Source organism: Pelophylax lessonae (assembly GCF_965119305.1).
Source record: "Pelophylax lessonae genome assembly, chromosome: 13".
In the NCBI taxonomy this organism is placed as follows: domain Eukaryota; kingdom Metazoa; phylum Chordata; class Amphibia; order Anura; family Ranidae; genus Pelophylax; species Pelophylax lessonae.
The window spans coordinates 74,110,867-74,129,708 of NC_138780.1; the positions used below are offsets into that span (position 1 = coordinate 74,110,867).

Consider the following 18,842-nt stretch of genomic DNA (forward strand, 5'->3'; position numbering starts at 1 on the left):
AAAGTGAAATTAAACATGGAGCTAGGCTTTAAATGTAAAGGTAACCTGTCATGAGAGAAACACAGAGGCTGCCATTGCTAACCTTCCTTCCTGATAATTCCAGTTGCCTGGTTGCCATGATGGCACTCAATATAATTGACTGAGTTATTGAACTTGAATAAGTATCCAGATAAAGATTTTAGACTTTAATCAAGTTTCTTGACTCAGAAAATAATGAATCTAGTGGGTCAGTATAGCAGCCAGGCAACCAGCACTACCAGAAGGAGATCTACTTTGGGTTCTGGGCTCTTGTTATCTTGTTCCCATTAGACAAGTCTGGGAATGCAAATTCTCAATGATCTCCAAAGCATCTCAGACTGATGTTGTTGAAACAAACCCTCCCTTTAAAATTTAGGACCTGACCCTGACCTAAACTAGCACACTCTTCCCCTACTCAGATGTATACTTAGCTTGATCCGAGGGCCGTGGTCTCATGCTACCTTATAGACTTCTATGAGTTTATGTCCTGAGACTGAAGAACACATCTTTATAAATTCTTAATTAAAAAAAAGTTACATCTGAGCTTGGTGGAGTGTAAATAGTAGCAGTCTTCATACAATTGTATATGCCGGAGAGTACAGCTATTGCTATTGCTTTACTACTATAGTGCCATGGGCATGTGATCTGCGGCTCTTACACGGAAGTGATCCTTGGTTCACAGAATACATGACTCTCTGGGAATGGACAAAGGGAGAGGAGGGGTAGATAAATGAGAACATGGCTTTTGGCTCCGGAAGTACAGCAGCAGCATATACAAATGCATCAAATAAAGCGATATTAAACCTTCAGTTTTTTGGCACTTTCAGCAGCTGATTTAATCACTTACTGAGTATGAAGTTTCTTTCCCTATTATACCTTGTCTGTAATCCTGGACTCTGAACTCTCCTTTCGGCCCCACATCCAATTACATTCCAAAGCTTGCCGCCTCAACCTCCGCAACATCTCCATAATACGCCCCTTCCTAACCAATGACACCACAAAGCTTCTAATCCACTCCCTGGTTATCTCTCACCTCGACTACTGCAACTCCTTCCTTATTGGATTACGTTTACATAGGCTATCACCCCTTCAGTCCATCATCAATGCTTCTCACCCACATTACAAACTGCTCAGTGTCTGCTACCCTCTTGCTGCTACCCCTCTCTGGAAATGCCACCATTGACTGCCACTCACCCAACAAAATAAATTTGAAATACTATTAATAACTTACAAAGCCATCCATAACTTGGCTCCCAGCTACATCACTAACCTAATCTCAAAATACCAACCAAATTGTTTGCTTCGTTCCTCCCAGGAACTCCTGCTGTCTAGTTTCCTTGGACTGGACCCCTCTCTCTCTCCGCAGGTTCTCGGCACACCGCATCCCCCTCAGCTCAACTCAGCACTCTCTGGATTCTCAGGCAGCACCCAAGACATCCTCTTCCTCAAACAGGAGGAGAGACAGCCGTTCTCTCTCTCTCCTGGGACTCTGCTCCCGTCAAAGACACCCAGTCACGCACTTCGCCCAAACTTATACCCACTCCCAGAATCTGCCTTCTGGGGTAGTTACAAGCCTGAATGTGTCCCCTGATTGGGTTTCCTCCACCGCCCTATGAGAAGCTTCTCATAGGGACCAGTGGGGAGACTCCCCTCTCAGCAGGCACACCTGAAAGCCATGAAACCCTGGCAAAAAGAAATCATGGCCCTGCTGTTAGGCAGACAATGCCCACTATACATTTGCCTAGCACCTACCTGTAGGGTGCTACACCTGTTTTAAACTTTTTTTTTAATTTTCTCAGTTACTTCCTGGTTTCCAGGGCTAGGCAAATTATGTCATACATCCCAGGAGTCTTCAGGATGGGAGGAGATGGGTTTCTTAGCTAAGTATGCCCTCCTGTGTGCATGCCTGAGCTAAGGACAGATGGGTTCCAGGAAGTAAATGCTGCATGAATCATCTGCCCTTTGTCAAGATGGCCACAGACAGATGTGCTAGGGGGTATTTTTTAAAGTGATTTCTCAGTAAAATAATAGGTGATGGAATTCTGTTCTGGCACGTTGCAGCTGAAACCTGGGGTATATGCATAGCTACACTGGTCCATATTGAACCAAAGTAAATAAGTAAATATTTATACCATAAATCCTTCTTTAAACAATCTGAAGGATCTGCCACAGCTGAAATGGATAGTTCCTGATGAATGCTAGCAATGGGACCCAAAGAAAAATAACATCAATTAAACATTATTCTTTTAGAATGATGTAACATATCATTTGGTAACGGGCTCTTACTGTTTTTAGTCTTGAAAATGTACATTTTAGAACATCGAGCAATCCCACAAAGATCATAATTTATGTTTCTGAGTACAAAGAAAAATGTAAAAGGAGTTGTATTATCAGGGCGATAGCAATGGCGAGGGAGGATAGTTGTGTTATGTACTGTATAAAAAGCCATGTTTTGCTGTCTCAGCAGTGTGGTTTAATTTGAAGATTAACCTCGCAACCCGCTCAGTGTGAAATCACTTACAGATGGATCATTGCTCGCTCTCAAACCCCTCACCCTGGGATTTTAAAGAAGGTTTGGAACTATGCAATGAGGGATAAAGACCAGTGCTGAAAATGATTTTGTTGTATATGCAGCTGCGGCTCTGACAAGTTCAGTGATTTATCTAATTAAGTGTTTCAGTGTAGACAGCAGAGTTTTACACAGAAAAGGTTCATCACAGAGCGTAAATGTACATAGGTTCATGGATCCGGTTCAATCCTTATAAGACAAGTTTATGGAACAAGGCAGAAAAAGCTTATGAAAACTTTGAAGAATAGTCATATACTTTATAAATTTAAAAGGGGCGTAAAAAAAAAAAAAATCACAACTTATTTACGTTTTTTATTATTGTGCAAACCACTGTTTTCCCACATCTGCTTCTCATTGTTGGTTGCATTATTTGGATTGGGCTTCTGAATTTGTTTTAAAATATATTCTATATGGGGCCTTCCTCGCTCTTATAACATTGCAAAACACTGTTGATTTGGATTCTGAATGCCCATCATATGTAAATATCAAAACTCTGCCAGTTTTGGGATATTTTAGGGATATGTATCTGGGATATACAGCCTTGTGAAAAAGCAAGCACACCCCTCATAAATTGTTAATTTTTTTCCAACATTTTTTAACAGGCAAACATTAGATTTTGATTTAAATAGTGCCCACAGATAAAGTTCATATACTTGAACAAATGGCACATAAAATTTATGAAGTGTATATATTCTCATAATCTAAACTAAGAAAATGCAGACTTTTAACATGGCAAAAGTAACAATCACTTCAAATCCATGAAATTGGAATCCAATGTTCCAGATTAGATGCCAATGATTAGAACCTGGAGTATGCCAGTCAAATCTTTGTTATTTAAACACTAAATGTTTAGGGTCTGGTGTTCTCTTTGCTATTGGCATGTGTTGTGTTATCAAGTCAGGATCAAAAATGCACCCTTAGGCCCTTAGATGGAAAGTTGCGGATGGGTATGATTCTGGCAAGGGATTTAATAAGATTGCCAAATTATTTGAAATTAACCATTCCACTGTAGAGACAATAATCTACAAGTGGCACCGATTTCTAACAACTGCTATCTTGTCCAGGACTGGTCAGCCCAGCAAGTTTTTGATACTAAAATAATTCTTCAAGAACCCCAACATTTCATTCAGGTAACTCTTGCAATGGTTGGGGTCAAAGCACATGCATCTTCAATCAAAAAGCGATTGCACCAGTTAAACCTGCATGGGAGGTGTGTTAATAAAAAGTCCTTGAAAAAAAACATTACAGACAGCAAGATGACAGTTTGCCATTGAACATATAGTCAAAGATGAGGCCTTCTGGAACAGCGTGCTGAAAATAAATAAATCAAAAACAGTTGTTTTAGCCATGGTAACAGTGGACGTGTTTGCCGCAAACCGAAAACATTATTTCAGGAGAAAGACCTTATTGCAGCTGTGAAGCATGGTGGAGGAAATATGGTTGGGATTGCTTTGCTGCTTCAGGACCTCAGCAGCTTCCAGTCATCAGGTCAACTATATATGCACTGTGTATATAAATAGGCCTAGGCACTTTCACGGCTGAAACCTCATAGCTGTATATCTGCAATGTGAAACTTAAAGCAATAATGAACCCAAAAGCAAATACGGTAAAACCTTGGATTGCGAGTAACTTGGTCTTTGAGTGTTTTATAAGACAAGCAAACATTTTTAATTAATTTTAACTTGATAAATGTTCAAAGTCTTGCAATATGAATAGTGTCATGTCACAACTGAGTATAAATGAGAAGAGAAATCCCATTTTTAGTTGTGCGGGGACTTGCCATAGAAAACAGCGGCAGCCATGTCTGTGGAGCCTTCTGAGTGGCGTTTTCAGGAGTAGGAGATTTCCTCATCCCCTGGTGCTGACTCCTGGATCCTTTCATTTCCTGATAGCCACTCGTGCAGTGCAGATTCTCCTGGTGGCTGGGGTGCCTGGTTTCTGCAGGGTGGTGAGTCTGATGGGGTCCTCTCCCTCTCTGCTGATGATCGATTGGTGCTTTGTGAATGGCAACCAGGTGGTGGGGGTTGTCCCTTAGAAGTGATTTTACACCTTTTTGTGGGGTCCCCCTGGTGACTCATGGAGTCTTTGGAGCACATCTCCCCACCTGATTCCCTCACTTAGGCTGTGGGGCCCTTTGGGTCCCCACCATCCATCGATGCGCTGACAGCGGTCCTGGAGTCTTTTGTGTCCTGGGTGGAGGTGGCTTTTAGGGGATAGGCTGGCAAAAATCGTCCCCCGCCTTCCCCTGCCTTATCTGTCTCATCAGATCCTAAATCTGATTCGGCCACTGCGGACGTGGGTCACCCTGCTGGGTCCGCGACCACGCGCCATGAATCCTCAAATAGTGAGGAGAATTCCCCAGCTTCTGCAACCGCGCATGAAAAGGTGCTGGTGGACGCACTGATTGTATCTGTTGGTGAGACCTTAAAGATGGAGGACACAGCTGCAGCTGCGACGGAGGCCCAGGTTCCCATTGGCACTCACAAGCCATCCAGAGCGGCAAAGGTGTTCCCTTTCCCCTCCTATTATGACAGAATTGTTACTAAAGAGTGGGGACGACCAAAGCATCCCTTTGGGGTCCCTAAGCGATTTACTAGGCGATACCCCTATGAGGAGTCCCTTCTTTAGAAGTGGACTGTTCCACCGGTGGTGGACCCTCCAGTTTCTAGATCAAACAAGGCAACCATGATTTCAGTTGAAGAGTCCGCAGCCTTTAAGGACCTGGCTGACAGGAAGGCGGAGGCTGTGGCCCGCAATATGTACACCCTGGCTGGTTTGGATCTGAAGCTGATATTCACCATTGCCCTTGTGTCGCAGACTCTGACCGAATGGGCTAAGCTTTTGCGCCATAACCTGGGGGGAGCAGCTCCCCCCTGCCTTTACTGAGCTGGCGGACCAGCTGGTCCAGGGGCTGCAGTTTATCTGTGATGCCTCTTTGGATGCGGCTCCCCTAGTGGCTCGGCTCTCTGTTTTGCAGTGGTCCTTCGGCGTGTCTTTTGGCTCAAATGCTGGTCTGCAGCCCAGACTTCTAAAAAGGCCTTGACTGATCTTCCCTTTCAAGGAGATTGCCTGTTTAGTGCTACCCTGGATGACATCATTAAAGGTCTCAAAGGGGGAAAGAGTACCTTTCTTCCGCAGGCTACTAAGGGCAAGGACCGTCGTCGTAGACGTGGGCCCTCCTTCTTGGCTCATAAGAAGTTTTTGGTCCCTCAGAATCGACTGACTGACAAGGGATCGAAGTTCTTCGGGGCCTCCTCTGAAGGATCCAAGTGAACTTGGTCTGCGCACATGTCCTCTTCAGCATGAAGGTGTGCCCTCACCTGTATCTGGGGTTCCGTATGACCCGTGGACTTCCCTGGTACAAGACAAGTGGGTCCACAAGGTCATACGGTCCAGCTACAAGATTGAATTTTGTTCTTACCCTCTGGAAAGGTTCTTCCTTCCAACGTGTGACTTTCTCTGGTTCGCTTACACGCTCTTTTTTGGGGGTTTTACTCAAACCTGTTTACAGTCCCCAGGAAGGAAGGCAAGGTGCGTCCAATTCTGGACCTCAAGGCGCTGAACTGCTTTGTATGGGTGCAGAAGTTCAGAATGGAGTCCATTCGCACTGTGGTGGCTTCCCTGCATCAGGGGAATTTTCTTGCCTCCATCAACATCAAGGATGCTTGCCTTCACATTCCAGTCAGTGTCAGTCACCAGCGCTTCTTCCGCTTTGACGTGGAAAGAGAAAATGGGATTTTTGACTTATGGTCAAATCCATTTCTCTGATGTTCATTGACAGACACAGCACCCAGCCCTCTGTGGAGTTGTTATTCTTCTGACACTGCTTGTAACAGTACCTATAGCAGGGAGAGGGAGTATAACCTCTGGGACTGCCCATAGGCGTAGCCAGACTTTTTTTTTCTGCCTAGTGTCCTGCTCCTGTAGGGGGCAGTATAACCCAATGGTTACGAAGATTAGGAGCTGTGTCCGTCAATGAACATAATAGAGGGGTAAGTGAAAAATCCAATTTTTTTCAATAAAAAGCCAACGTGCTTTCAGGGATCACCCCTCTCTTTCCTTCTTCAGAGCTTGAATGCTAGCATTAAAGTATAACTAAAGGCAAAACTTTATATTTAGTTTCTGACAGAGAAGAGTGGAGTGGATCAGAACATGTATTAGGGTTTTTTTTTTTTTTTTTTTGGCGGTCTGTGCCCCTGTTAGGCTCTATTTGTCCTGTTTACCATTATCATTGAAAATGAATGTAAAATAAAATCCAAAATTTGGGGTTGGCCCACGAAAAATAATAGAGGGGAAATCTTCGAATGGTGACCAGGGGAATTCCCTTAACGTGCAGGGATTTCCTCTCACTTCCTGTTGGCTATTGGACAGAAAGAGAAGGAAAATATCCCTAATGGGACACAGATAGCAAAAAAAAATGACAGAGGTTATAAGCCTGGGAAAAAAGTTCTACTTTCATTCCAAAGTGATACTGGACAATAATTACAAATCAAATGGATATAAAGTAAGTAATTTGGATAGCCAAAGTGACAGGTTGTGAGGGTAAAATGTTACTAAACCTACAACAATAAAATCAGTCTGTATACGCAGTAAAGCATGCTTGTTAGCATGGTTGCACTGTGGAACCTAAGAAGTTAATTCTTTGCATTGTCTATGAAGGCTATTTGATCCTGTCTCTCTGATTCTCCTCTTCTTTCACTGTCTCCAAAAAACTACCCGATATTTACAGAGCCAGGGGACAGGCTGTGCATGCTCAGTTTGGTGTGAATTGCTAGAGAGTTTTTTTTTTTTTTCTTGGGAGTGCATGTGATCAGCACAGGGCCAATCAGCACTGAGGATCAGGGAAGGACAGAGGATCAGGGAAGAGTGAAAACTCCTCCTACAAGCTTTACTAGGAACTGATACAAGTCACAAGGCTGCTATATACTGCTGATGAGAAAAGGTATTTATCTGTTTATATTTACTAAAATAATTGCATTTCCATGCTCTGTGTACTGTAGGAGACCAGATATAGTGAATACAGGTTCTGGGTTTAGTAACCCTTTAACATAGAGTTGCCTCTAAATCTTAAATTGGCCTACTCTGGGGGTCAGGGCTCCACCAATGCAAATACTGTAAATAATATAGTTCTGACTATGTTGACCTTATTGCATTTTCCAGTCTAACAAATTACACAAATTATACTATGCTGATATCAAGCCGGATCCAGGTACTTACAATAGTTGTGTAAAAATAAATAATATTTTTTTGAATGAATACATACCATTTGTTGGATGTTCAGCTTTTAAGTATGTGTTTGGGAGTTTAGGCCACTACTAACTACTGTTTCCCCAGACCAGAGTGCAGCTGTGTACAGCATATCTTATATTAAAATAATAAATTACCATCAGTCTCCACATTACAAGTGCTATAATTCTGCTGACTATGTAAAACTGTCTCTGTAATGCATTGACTATGTACACTAAAATCTCCCATGTGGTCATTAGAAATATATTTTTAAAGACTGCTAATCCTACCCACTGATGATATGTCCCCATGTCTATTGTTTCTTTCTGGCATGAGCTCATCACAGTTTGTCTCTGTTTCTGATGCAGTGAGGACACAAAGAGTAATTTCTTATCTGTCCCTCTCTATTTTTTAAAGGACAAGTGCACTTTTCTAACACCCTTCAAGCACCCCCCTGGCATTAGCACAAAAAGTCCTCTGTAAGATCCTGTATCGCCCTTTTAGGTCTATGGACACCCTAAAAGACAGAGCAAAACTACAAATATTCTTCAGTCTATGATGTCACAAAGCATCTAGAAAAGCCTCTAGTAGCCAGGGACCATATGATCTTTTTGGGTTGGCGTTACATGGTGCAAGGATTGTGGAGGGAGGACCTGAGGCACCCCTGAGCATACCGAGTGAAGGAATTATGTAGCGCGTTTAGCCTGCCATAGTGCACAATAGGAGTGGTGTAAAGGGGAGGTTAAACTGAACCGAAGTATGACTGCTGCATACACTACCCACCAAGGTATGCCTGTAACTAAAATACAACTTTTGGACTGCACTGACCCTTCGATAATATGTTAATATTTAAGAAGCACAGTTCATGGGTAGCATCTTCACATATCCTGGGGATTTGCCATGGACCCATGGTAGCTTCGAACCTATACAAACCAAGGTGTTCACCTTTCCAAGGTATATATGGAAAAGGAGGGTTAATGTTAGCACACAAGGTATTACATCAACATAAAAAAACTAAAAATAGTCCAATGAGTCCATTAAATTGAGTCCATAAAACAGGTGGGTGACACCTGTCAATGTACAAAGTCTGATCATTGACATGCACTTAAGGCAAGGAAAGCTCTTCTGTAGAGTGAAGCCAGCTCTGTAAATGAGATGCAAAAGAAAGAAAAGCGCCTCTATGTACAGTATTAGTTAAAAGATCAGGCAGGCAGACAAGTGAACATTCACATAATAGCTGATAAAAAGGGGGCTCATCTGGGGGCTATAAGCCCGGTGACAAACGTCCTGCAAAAAGTGCCTTCGGTCCAAGGATGTGTCAGCCGCGATACCACGGGGGATGGGAGAGTGCCGGCAGATGAGCGCACATTTTGGACTAGCTCAAAGGACTAGAACATATAGGCTTGAACATATAGAAAGATGTTTTTGATACTCACTTATGTACACTAGCAGATATAAATTTCTGTAGTGCATATATACATTATCTGACCACCAACAGTATTTGCTATATCCGGTTCTTGTGCTATATTTCTATTATTAATATATATTTTTTTAATGTATCTCCATCTTTAGTTTAATGTTTTTTTTTCCAGTGTCCATATAGGTTGTGAAATTTCATGTTGTTTTGAGTTAATTATAATATTGGTATTGTCCCTTTAAATGTTAAACGTAACGTGTTCCTGCTAAGTATTTATATCTGCCTCTTACTCATCCCCGTATCACTTGACAAAGGAGCGCATGCTCAGTACGAGCCTCGCGCATGCTCTGAAATGAACTGTGGTTCTCCTCCCTTCCTGGTGACTTCACAGCGAGCGGTGCTGCGCTTCAAGCTGGCACTTTCTCATCCCCCGTGGTATCGTGGCTGACACATCCTTGGACCGAAGGCGCTTTTTGCAGGACGTTTGTCACCGGGCTTATAGCCCCCAGATGAGCCCCCCTAGTAAATACTGCACTTGGAGGCGCTTTTCTTTCTTTTGCATTCTAAGGTATATATGGCACTCCACTGTCATTATGGAGTAAATGACCCTTTGTTTTACGGCCAACAATGTCATGGGGAAGTCTCTTTGTAACATAAACTACAGTTCGTCAGGAAGGTGCATTGTGGGAAAGACATCAATATTTTCAAAACTGACCACAGACCAAATTGACTGTACAATTCCCTATAATCTTACCAATAACTATGTAGTTCAGGTTAATTAAGGCTGTCTTTTACCCCCACTGAACCTTGGTTTTTTTTTAAATGTTTTATCATTACCTTATTTTACTGCAGATTCAGCAAAACCGAAACCAAGTATGGTTCCAGATCCTTATCTTCTTCCGCAACTTGGTGTTACCTCGGGACAGGAACAGGGGTATCCTCATGAGGTGAGACTCATCAGCCTATTGCGATCAGTTCCGATGTTGAACCACTGGAGGACTCTGCACCATATTTTACAGTGGTAGATGCAAGGACTATCTCAATCAGGACTTTCTGTAAGCAGATGGGAAGTGTGGTCAAACACTGCTGAGAAACTGGCTTGTTTACATCATGTTTATGTCTGCAGATGTAACCTGTGTAGTACTGCAATAAGATGAGTAACGGAACAACAAGGACACTTGTATGCTTCTCTAGATGTGCCTTATCAGCTTGACACAACCAAAAACAACACAATAAATCAAGGGAATTTCCACTTTTGCAATGGTACATGTCCAATGAGCAGAGAAGAGTACAAGCACTTACTTACCAACCATGGAAAATACCTGAAAGCTCATGTACATGTGCAATAGTAGAATAGTTATTTACTTTTAAAGTAATGGCACTTTTCCACTGCAAGTACCGGCTCGGCCCTGCTTAGCCCTGCTTGGCCCGGTTTGCTTTTCCACTGCTGGTACCGCATGGTACGGTGTTGGAACGGTTCGGTACTGTACGGTATGGTTTGCTTTTCCACTAAAATAGTACTATAGTTAAGTGGGTGGGATAACAACGGGGTGGGTGGGATTCTCTGACAAATCAGTGGCTAGTAGTGACTGCATGCAAAGGATTGTGGGATATGGTCCTGGGTATGGTACCTCTTGGAACCACAATCGAGGTGGTACTGTTTTTTGAGAGCTGTACCGTTCGGTTCCATGCAGTGGAAAAGCGCCGCCGTACCGTACCGAACCGTTCCTACACCATACCATGTGGTACCAGCAGTGGAAAAGCACAAAAGCGAGCCGAACCGTTCGGTTCCATGCAGTGGAAAAGCGCCATAAAACATTCCCACGTGAACATTTTACAATTAGTATTCCAAAACGGCAAATGATAAACAAATTAGCCAGTTTTATATTTATTCTAAAAAAAAAATAATTGTATTTTTTTTTTAAATTGTTAGGTTGTCGCTTCTCTTAATCCCACGAATACATATAACCAGACTGAATGTGGGAAGGAATGAATTGAGAGCAGCATTGTACAGATGACAGCACAGGGCTATCATCCTAAAGCAGTGATGGCGAACCTTGGCACCCCAGATGTTTCTTAACTACATTTCCCATGATGCTCATGCACTTTGCAGTGTAGTTGAGTATCATGGGAAATGTAGTTCCAAAACATTTGGGGTGCCAAGGTTTGCCATCACTGTCCTAAAAGTACCCAAACATGTTACACATTTTTTTTGTAAGATTTCCCATTCTTTATGATTTTTTTCTTGCAGTCCAGTAGTTCTATTATTGCAACATGTATGTGGTTGTGTTTCTGATCAGGTGCAAGTGGAATTTTGGCAGAAATGTGATTTACTTTATCCATTGAAGTTGTAAACGTTGTGGTGTGCTTGTTTAATCAATTATGATTGATCACGCATTTATATACTGTATGTAAAAATTATTTTCCTTGGATGATGTGTGGAGTAATTGATAGCAGCTGATTTTCACCCTATTGCTTTCCTAAAAATAACAAATGGCATTTCAAATTAATTTGAAATAAGACTGGAGCAGTGCTCCAATGGGCGCTGGGCTAGGTAATACAAGGGGTTGCAGAGAGTAGGTTAGGAGTTTCATCCATTTGGCTGTGCTCTGTAACTGAAACCTATGTGTACATTTTATAGAGTGTATAGGAAAATGAAATGACTGAATCTAAAAAGTATATTTGTGTATGTAAACCAATGTTACTTGTTCTGGCATACTTTTCTATTAGCAGTGTCAGTGGGAGATACTGATGTTTGGATATAAAACCTCTTTCAATAGTAAAATAAGGACATTTCAAAGAAGAACTTCAGAAAACAAAACCCTGCAGACGTAGAGGAGTCGGTGTTTTTATACCCTAAAAATTAGCTTCTCTTATTTGCACCCATTCGGTCTGCATTGAAAGTGTTTCTGTTTGATAAGTGCAAAAAAAAAAAAAAAACACCTGTTGATTTTGCTAGAAATCTTGTGAACTGATAACTTTTTGTGCTTTCTTCCTGGGCACAAGGAGGGGTTATGGAGGTGAGGAGGGGGAAAAATTTTAGGAGATATCTGTGTTCTTTGTAATGCATCAGAAATTAATTAGGCAGGGCTGCCATCATAGGCTTTGAAATTCAGACATAAAAATACACACACAGGCATGTGGCCATATGGGATTGTATGAATTTTTTTGGACTGAACTAGATGGATTTGTGTCTTTTTTCAACCTGACTTACTAACTATGTAACTATGTCAAAAGAAGAAGGTAGGAAGGAATACAGTATATATATATTTTTGATCCATTAACATCTGTACTTAAAACATGTATAAAAGAGAAAAAAATGGGCCAATTTGCTTATTGTGCAAAGATGTCCAAAACGATATATATATATATATATATATATATATATATATATATATATATATATATATATGTGTGTGTATGTGTATGTGTATATATATATATATATATATATATATACATATATATATATTGTTTTTCCTTGAAATAGTCTTTAAGTAGTTACACTTGATACATCCAAAATGATTTAAGCGGCTACAAATTTTGGCTGCTCATGAAAACTGTGATTAACCTTGTGTAGGAAAGTCAGAAATGCTCTATGGCCATGGTTCCCAACCTCAGTCTTTAAGTATATGTTTTCAGGATTTCCTTTACCTTGCACAGAGGTGCTTTAAATCAACGTCAATGACTTGGTATTTATAACAGCTATTTTATCTTGGGGAAATTCCCAAAACACTACTCTATGGGGATGACAGTTAGGCTCCTTTCACACGGTCCACCTCCGTTGGCGGACTCCGTGCTGCTCAGCGGGGGATCAATTTGCTGATCCCCGCTGAGCAGGAAGGTGACAGCTCCCTCTCCGCTCTGTGTGCAGAGAGGGAGGTGTCAGAGCCCCGCTGCTCTCTATAGGGGAATCGGATGAGAGCGGACCACCTGTCTGCTCTCATCCGATCCCATCTGATCCGATCCCCTAGACGGATGGAAAATAGGGTTTCCATCTGTCCGGATTTCATGGACAAAATCAGATGCGGATGGCAGCGGGTGTCAGTGGACATGTCTCCACTGACATCCGCTGCCCCATAGGGATGCATGGAGGATCCGATCAGATCCGCCTAAAAAACTGACAGGCGGATCTGATCGGATCGCTCGTGTGAAAGAGGCCTTAAAGTACAACTAAAAGCAACACTTTTTTTAGGTTTGGATAGAGTGGAGAGAGATTAGAACACCTGTCAGATATTTATCATTGTCTGTTCCCCTGTTAACCCCTTCACGCTGACATAACACATATATGTGGGCTCACGAAAGTGGGCTTTTTTCTGTGGGCCCGAATATATGCGTATCTCCCTTTGTGCTGGGAGCACGCTGCACAGTGTACTCCCAGCACAGAGACCGGGCTCTCACCAAGAGCCTTGGGCTTCGTACTAACGATCGGGACCCGGGACTCCCGATTACAGGTCACCTGATTGCTGTGGTAGCTCTGATTGTCTACCACAGCGATCAGTCACTGTGAAGCCCGCCCCTGTGCCTCTCTCTCTGTGAATGGAGGAGAGATGCATTGTATATCTCTCTCTCCTTGCAGAGAAAAAAAAGTGTGTGTAAAAAAAGAAATGGTAGTAACAAGAAATATACAGCTATATTTAAAAAGCATTATTTGTTTTTTCTATTTTGTGCCAGTTTTCCTTCAGGAGATAAATCAGGAGATATCCATAACCATTTACCACCAAATTTGTGAGGGATGTTTGTTGGGCGCCTCTGCTTGAAAAAACAGTCTTTCAATTTTGTCTTGGTGGGGGGGAAGGAAAACCAGACAGGTGGGTGGACTTCTGGTGGTGTGCAAGTGTACCACACTAACTGAGGAAAGCTCTTGCAATGGTAGAAGCAATTCCAACTGGTAGACACGGAAGAAGAAAAGGCACCTCTGAGTGTTGCAGATAACACTTTATTACACAAACATTGAGCAGACTTACACTGGGGATGACATGCGTCCTCACGACTCGGGGTCTCTTCCTGATCTCGCAGCTCGTCCCGTCTTCCGACTGTCCAGCAGCAGGGAGATGACGCCAATGGGGGAGCCCAATCAGGAGTGGTGAATCAATGCGAGGCCAAGCGTGGTGACGTAAAGCGGCGGTAATGCGTTTCGGAGCATGCGCAGTTGTGCTTCTTTGTCTTGGTCTCCTTCTGGTGACCCTAGTGACAACCAGGAATTCTGTTATTTTGGAGGAATCTTCCTCTAATTTCCTGTTTTCACTATGGGACGGAAAGTGAGGGGAAATCTCCCCAGTAGGATACAGATTGCAAAAATAAATCTGACAGGGGTTAAAATCTTTCCTTACTTTATCCAAAATGGAAAAAAAAAGTTTTGCCTTTAATTCTATCTAAACTAATTTAGTTGAGAGGCTACAGAGTAGAGTTAAGGCCTAAAATTTTAGAGCAGCTTAATTCTTAAAGGACTTTATTGCTGTAAGTACAATTCACTTCTGAGAATGAACTTCACCACTTCTACTTTTTTTGGAGTTCCCATTTACTTGACCTATTGTCACAAAACAATTTTTATGACTGTGTGCTTGTAGACACCTAGTGGATGTGTCAGAATGCACTGGTACTGGCGTTTGTCAAGTAGAGATCTACTGGCACCTTTTTGTGCCTTCTATAGCATAGTTATGTTGGTTTATATGGTATTTTCCAACAATTTTACTTTAAGTGTGCCCAGCCCACTTTCCACCACAACTTAGAAGGTAGTAAGTAAAATTCTTACCTACATCATCAAGCACTGAGGTTGATTTTCTAAGAGCAAATAGACTGCACGAGAACTTAATGAATGTGGTGGTTTTACTTTGTAAAGAATACCCAATTGCATGCTAGGAAAAAAAAATGAATGGATGATGGAAGTCAGCAGATCTTCACCTCATCACTAAGCTCTGGGGCAAATTCCTTTTGCAAAGTGGACCATATATTTGCCTTTAGTAACTCAACCGTCTCATTCAAAGATAAAAAAGCAAGTGTTTCATACAAAACTGGGCCACTTAATCGATATACTCAGAATAAAAACTTGTTTTCAGTGTTAAAAAAATTACATTTTTTTTTCTATTTTGAAAGTGAAGCAAATAGCCCAATTACTGGATATACAGTAGGCTGATGCTGTAAATGAATGCAATTACAAAACTATACATGCAATATACTTTCCAAAATGTGTGACATTTTCCTACAGCAATTGGCATCCCCACCCCTTCCACAATGCCGTAATGAAGGTATCGCTGCTGGATTATTCAAATATTAGTTTACTGTACATCATAGAGAATCCAACAATAGTATATGACACTGTCATTAACTTTGTAAAGGCTTTAGGAATTTCAGTGGAGATATCACATTACTTGACACCTTGAGAGATACTGTATAACTCAGCATATGACTCAAATTGTTATCTAGAATGCAAAGTTTAACGAGACTGTAAAGTGTTTTTTTTTTATATTTTATCATTCCGAAGTCTAAAAAAAGTTGACTTTCTAAAAAGTAAATTGGACTTTTCAAATGAATTTGATTTGAAATGTTGATCCTTATTTGATAGTCAAGTGCAACCCTTATGCCTGATACACACTATCAGTTTTTTTTCGTTCAACCCAGCGGGCTAAAAAAACTGAAGAGCTCAGGAGGAGCTCGCTGTACTAACTATCCAACCGATGTTAGTACAACAATCTCCCCTCTAAGCTATTGTGTTGTGACAGGGGGACTGCCCCCTCCCCCCGGGTTCCCCAAACACACCAGCCATTGGCTGCCAGTGCTGATCGGATGCTGATCTGATGCTGGTTTTTCCAGCATGCTCATTTGACAGAAGTCGGCTGTTCGGCAGCTTCTGTCGGACAGGCAGGTGTACACATGGGCCTAATGTAGGCCGGTTTCTGTTGAATTCATGTTTAACTGACTCTTTTTCTAAGGAACTTCATTAGGAACATTGAAATATTCACAGTAGTCCCTGCCGTAAAAGAGGCTTAAAGGCTGAAAGCCCTACTACAGCCCTACACATACACTGTAAGGCTGATGTGTGTGGAAGTGAATTCATCTTCCAGCATATTAGTGGGAAGAATCTGGATCACCAGAAAAGCAGTACACGGAGTAGATATACAAATTCCTTACAGATATTGTCCTTGGTGGGATTTTAACCTGATGCAAACCGAGAGCGCAAATTATTGTAAGTAATACACATGGGTAATTTTGAAGGCCTGGTGAATGAATCCATTATTGATTCATATCTTATTAAAATTAGGGATAGACCAATATGTTTATTTCAGGGCCGATACCGATATTTTGGTACCTATCGGTATCGGCCGATATTTTGGCTGGTACAGAGCCTGTGGGTGGCTGACTCGCTGGTACAGTGCCTGTGGCTGGCTGGCACCGGGCTGCTGTGGGTGGGTGTATGGCTGTGATACACTCCCGCGAGACTAGTCCCGACTCCAGACGAGGCTGTCCAAGGCAAGGGAGGAGGCATAAGAAGGCAGAATGACGTTACAAAAATATCGGCAGTTCTGGATATATCGGGGAAAGTGCATATTGGCCACCCATATATTGGCCTTGCCAATAATCAGTCTATCCCTAAATAAAATGATCTATTATCAAATCAAAAAGATAATGTACGCGGGGAGTCGACCATTAGTTTTAGCCATGGGTAGATTTGTCACAATCTACGGTAGCCGATGTAATTTACACATCTTTCTTGCATGTTAGTGAAAATATATTTCATAATAAAGCAGACTTTGCATTAAAAAGGTCCCTTTAATAAAGTAGCTCCCCACCCTATAATGAATATTGGCATTAGATTTGGACTATTTAGCATTTCCAGGGCTCCCGCCGGTAGGATGGTGAACTCACCCTCACCTTGGTCTAGCAGGAGAAAAGTACATTTACTGACTTTTTTCTCTGCGTTTTTTTAACTTCAATGTCACAATTTTAATGAGGGGGAGGGGGCTCATATATTAGGTGAACATTTTAGTGCAAGGTCTGCTTTAAGCCCTGTGCATACCAAACACGGATACATCTGATAGAAGGAATTAAAACCCCCGGCCTGCTACATCTGCTTAACTAATTTATATCACCATCTGTTACATGATCATTTCATATGTTAACATGGCCACCTGTTACTTGTCACTGAGATTCAGCTGTTCTTTACATCATGAACTACAGGTAACGAAACATGCATGGATAAAACGGGTGATTCTGTCTGTCGTATGGCTGGCTGCAGCAATTTTTCTCATTTATTAAATGGTAATAAGGGTCATCTTGGACAAAAAATAAAAGTGCTCCTTAGCGTGAAACGTGATGTGACCCCTGCTGCTATTTAATAAGCAAGAAACATATTGGATCGGAGTGCAGTGATTCATTTTTTTTTTTGGACTGATTTGCAGGAGTGCAATGAATCTTGGGCGGTATACATTTTGTATGAATCCTCTGTATATTATTTTTGTTAATTATCAGTTTATATGTCCCCAATATGTCAGTGTTAAGCAAGGACTTGTTCTCCTCCAAAAATGTAAAAATAATACACCATTTTATTTTTTCTGGGATAGAGGTTGAGACCATCAAAAATGCTATTCTGGTACTCTGTGTGGCAGGGCACCTAATCTGTTGCTAGAACTCTCATTGCCAGATTTGACTAGCAGAGGATCTGGAAAGCTCCTTATCAGGAAGAAGGGTGCAACTGACGTGGTCTCTCTGTTCACCCCTAATTCATGTCTATGGGACACTTCTCACTATGAGCATATGCGAGTGTGCAACCAGGATAGTGTTGGCTAAATAAATGATGTATTATATTGAGACAATATCCATTTCCATTCTGTGTATGCAGGGGCCATTATCAGAGAGGCTACATTTTTGTTCCCCAGACTCTGATGTAAATATACACAAGTTTAAGTGGAACTTCAGGAAGGATATTTTTTGCATACTTGGCTTGATCTAACTGTTCATATCTGATATTCAGAGCTTTGCTGGGGATGCTGAAAATCACTGTACTGGCGGTCCCCGAGTTACAAACATCCGACTTACAAACGACTCCTACTTACAAACAGAGGGAGACAACAGGAAGTGAGGAAAAATCCACCCCTAGGAAGGGAAATTCACTCCTGAAAGAGTTCTCATGGGAAAAAGGTGTCTCCACTGAAGCTTTATCACTAATCCTTCTTTCCACAACAACCCAACATTTTCAAAATCACAGGGACAGAAATTGAGGTGAAATCTTCTAAATAGGGGTACAGTCAGCAAAACAAATGGTAACCTGGGTGTTAACCCACCCTTCCCTATGCTATCCAAAAAAAACTTAAACATTATTCTTTTGGCTGGAACTACATCTAAAACATGTACCTGTTTCAACTTACAAACAAATTTGACTTAAGAACAAACCTACAGTACCTATCTTATTTGTAACCCGTGGACCACCTGTAATAGGCCATACTGCTTACATTGATACCTGAGCTCTTCAGGGAGTTTTCCCTTTGTGCACTGAATACATGGGGTTGTTGACTTGACACCACTGCAATTTAGAGAACACCTTCTATTGTTTTTAAACTAAGGCATTCTCTAATTGAACAATGGGGAGATCGAGATATCACCTGTCCCTCTTCT

At 41.7% G+C, this 18,842-nt stretch overlaps 1 protein-coding gene across 3 annotated transcripts in view; it reads left to right on the forward strand.

The window, feature by feature from the left end:
- The window catches only part of BMF (Bcl2 modifying factor), a 128,672-nt gene extending 118,104 nt beyond the window's left edge, over positions 1–10,568 (forward strand). For all 3 annotated transcript variants that reach the window (XM_082275300.1, XM_082275301.1, XM_082275299.1), the window contains exon 4: positions 10,083–10,568. In XM_082275300.1, coding sequence (XP_082131426.1) covers positions 10,083–10,181 — 99 coding nt within the window. In that variant the 3' untranslated portion in view covers positions 10,182–10,568. The remainder of the gene's footprint in view (positions 1–10,082) is intronic.
- Positions 10,569–18,842: the final 8,274 nt, after the last annotated feature.